This window comes from Mus caroli, chromosome 5, assembly GCF_900094665.2.
Source record: "Mus caroli chromosome 5, CAROLI_EIJ_v1.1, whole genome shotgun sequence".
NCBI lineage: Eukaryota > Metazoa > Chordata > Mammalia > Rodentia > Muridae > Mus > Mus caroli.
The window spans coordinates 65,059,929-65,063,260 of record NC_034574.1 but is presented as its reverse complement, the minus strand read 5'-3'; the positions used below and the strand labels follow the sequence as shown (position 1 = coordinate 65,063,260).

The following is a 3,332-nucleotide window of genomic DNA, read 5'->3' as shown; positions in this document are numbered from 1 at the left end:
TCCTTCCTTCCTTCCTTCCTTCCTTCCTTCCTTCCTTCCTTCCTTCTTTCTTTCTTTCTTTCTTTCTTTCTTTCTTTCTTTGAGACAATACAGGGTTTCTCTGTGTAGCCCTGGCTTTCCTGGAACTCACTTTGTAGACCAGGCTGGCCTCGAACTCAGAAATCCACCGGCCTCTGCCTCCCGAGTGCTGGGATTAAAGGCGTGCGCCACCACTCCGGTATGAATGTGCTATACCTTATCTAATCTCTCTTTTATTTCAGAATATTTCGGTTGCTTCCAGTTCTAGTTTGTACTTCTGCTTCCTGCAGACTTTAAAATATATTAATTATAGCTTATTCTTAAGGTCAGCATTGGAAAGTCTTAAAGCTACATTGCTCTTGGCTGTGATGCCATTTTTCTGTTTCTGCTCAGGTATATTAATATTTTACTATGGACCAGATATTTGGAATGACATATTATAGAGACTCTGGGATGTTTTATCATCCCTGGAGAATTTTGTCTTTTTATTTTTTTTAGGAACTGTAATCACTAACATATTACCCAGAGTAGGGGGAAACTTGGTTTTATTGTATTGTAATCCTTATTCTTATGACAAAAACTTTATTCCTAAATTAGGATTATTTTGGGAATTTAATGGAAAACTTAATACATTTCCTATATGAATGGGTTAGAAATAAACTCTAATTCCAGGTGCTGAGTTCTGTACTGTGGAAACCAGGTGAGACCTGATTTTCTTTCTTTGTTGTTGTTTGTTGTTTTGTGTTTTTTTCCTGTGAGTCTTTAGCCATAGTTCCTCTTGTGACTGCCTTAGCAATTTTTTTCTGTTGCTGTAAAGAACTTAAGAAAGCTATAAGTCTCTGAGATATAAGCTTGCAGTCCTGTTTCATTTACAGTCGAGAACTAGGGAGCAATGGACTCCCTCTCTTAACTAACTGCCTTTTTTTTTTTAATGCAATTCAGGAAAGGGGCTAATGTTTGCAATGTAAATAAAGAAAATATCTAATTAAAAAAAATGCAGTCCAGGACCTAAATCCAGAGAATGGTGCTATACTCTGTAGGACAAGTCTTCCACGAACCTAACCTCAATCAACCTGAGATAATCCCTCATAGGCACATCAAGGGCTAAACCAAACTAGATATATCCTCCCAAGCACATTTGGAGCCTTGTGTCTTAGATGAGTCTACATCCTGGCAAGCTAACACTCAGTATGAACCATCAAATGGCCATCTTGACTTCTCGGCCTCTTCTCTGGACATTCAAAGGAGGTTTATTTATTTTTTATTTTTTTAAAGAATTATTTATTTTATGTATATGAGAATTGCATGTATAGCAGTGTGCCCGAAGAGAGCGGCGCCAGATCCCATTATAGATGGTTGTGAGCCACCATGTGGTTGCTGGGATTTGAACTCAGGACCTCTGGAAGAGCAGTCAGTGCTCTTAACCACTGAGCCATCTCTCCAGCCCCAAAAGAGGTTTATACACAGAGTTTGAGTATCGGCTACTGTACTTTTTTTTTGGAAAAGGTACTTCAGGTACCCTGGATATATCAGCATCTCTGCTTTGACTCATCCAGCCAACAAAACTGCAATTTCCTGCTGAAGTGCTGCTGGGGAAAGCTGTGTGCCTCACACCCTGTGGTTCTCAAAGTACAATTCACTCTTCCTTGGAAGGCCAGGGCTTTCCTGTCATTTGCTTGTTTTTGGTCACTAAAATCTTTAAGCAGAATTAAAAAAAAATTGCCAGGTTTTATAACTCCAATCTATAAGAGAGCTACAAACTACTTTATAATTTAAAATACTTTGTATTTTAATTTTGACAGCACACCCCCCTCTGCCTTCCCCTCCCCCCTCCCCATGCTGAGAGAAGTGTTTGTAAATTCCACATCCAACTGTTTTTGTGGTTGAGTCTGAGCTTATGACTTAACCACACATGAATATCCCCAGTTCTGCTGAGGGTAGTCAGCTAATTCTCCCCTTGGTTTACAGAGCAGAGTTCAATGTTTTTCCACTTGTAATTTTGCACACAACTTAGAATCAATCTTAATGGACTTGAGGCTAAGCTCATCCATAGGCACACACTATGGTTGAGGTCTGGGCTTTGTGTTTACCCCTGGTTTTCATGTGTTGGAAACTGCATTCCCAGAGTGAGGGTGCTGGGAAGTAGATCTTCAAGAGTCATAGCTTAGTGAGAGGTGGTTAGCTAATGGAATGCGCTGTCCTAGGAAGGGGCTCAGAGAGTCCCACATTTCTGTCTCGATTTCTGCTTTGTGACATAATCGCTTTGCCCTACATATAACTTACCAACATCCATAGTGGGCAAAGTCAGTATCATGCTGTTCAGACTTGCAGCCTACAAAACTGTATGCTAAACAAACTCCTTTTCTTTATAAGATCAGCCTGCTTCAGCTATTTTGTTACAATCATGCAAACTAATACATATGCTATTAATTTATATAGTTTTTAGTCTAATTTCTTTAGTCAAATATTCTCAGATCTGTAAACTGAGGCCTTAATAAGAACAAATAATGGTTCATAAACATGTTTTCCTGTTAAAAATATTCCCGGGCACCCCATCATTGACAAAGATAATAGGGACGGTATTAGCAATATACAATGCCTTACTTGGACTTTGTTCATCTCCAGTCTGTTCTTTTCATTGGCACTCTGGTCTTGTTTGCTCGCTCCCTTTTTCTGAGGGCCTTTTCCGAAGAAAATGTAATTGACAAAAGCGTATTCCAGTAGAGCCAGGAACACAAACACAAAACATCCCATGAGATAGATGTCAATCGCTTTGACATAAGGGATCTTCGGCAAAGTCTCCCTGAGGTGAGTGCTGATGGTGGTCATGGTCAGCACCGTGGTGATTCCTGTGGACAGAAAGCAGAAGCTAAGCTGAAGGCACCTTGGTGTAGCTGTGTTTTCCAAAGCCAAGAAGATAAATGCTGCCCCTTTATGTTGTACTGCCACAGTGCAGTACAATTGATGGCAGGACCACGAGCAACCACTGGTGGACGAAAGCTCACACATTTCTAAAGACAAGATGACAGGCTTTCTCTGTTACTAAGACATGACATAGAATGCACAGAGAATGGAGTGCTGATGATGCTCTAAAAATAAGCACACACACACACATGTATGCTAATATATGCTTCATCCATAGCAATATTTATCTATATCATTTATATCTATATCTTTGAAGAAAAAGGCTGTGAAAAGGCAGAACAAACTCCCACAAGGTCAAAGGTGAGGACCAACTTGGAAATCTATTGTCTGACCTTCACACACACACACACACACACACACACACACACACACACACACACACACACACA

At 40.1% G+C, this 3,332-nt stretch overlaps 1 protein-coding gene across 2 annotated transcripts in view; it reads right to left on the bottom strand.

The window, feature by feature from the left end:
* Nucleotides 1-3,332, bottom strand: part of Gabrb1 (gamma-aminobutyric acid type A receptor beta1 subunit) — a 464,459-nt gene that overhangs the window by 26,550 nt on the left and 434,577 nt on the right. For both annotated transcript variants that reach the window (XM_029477413.1, XM_021162619.2), the window contains exon 8: nucleotides 2,623-2,867. In XM_029477413.1, coding sequence (XP_029333273.1) covers nucleotides 2,623-2,867 — 245 coding nt within the window. The remainder of the gene's footprint in view (nucleotides 1-2,622; nucleotides 2,868-3,332) is intronic.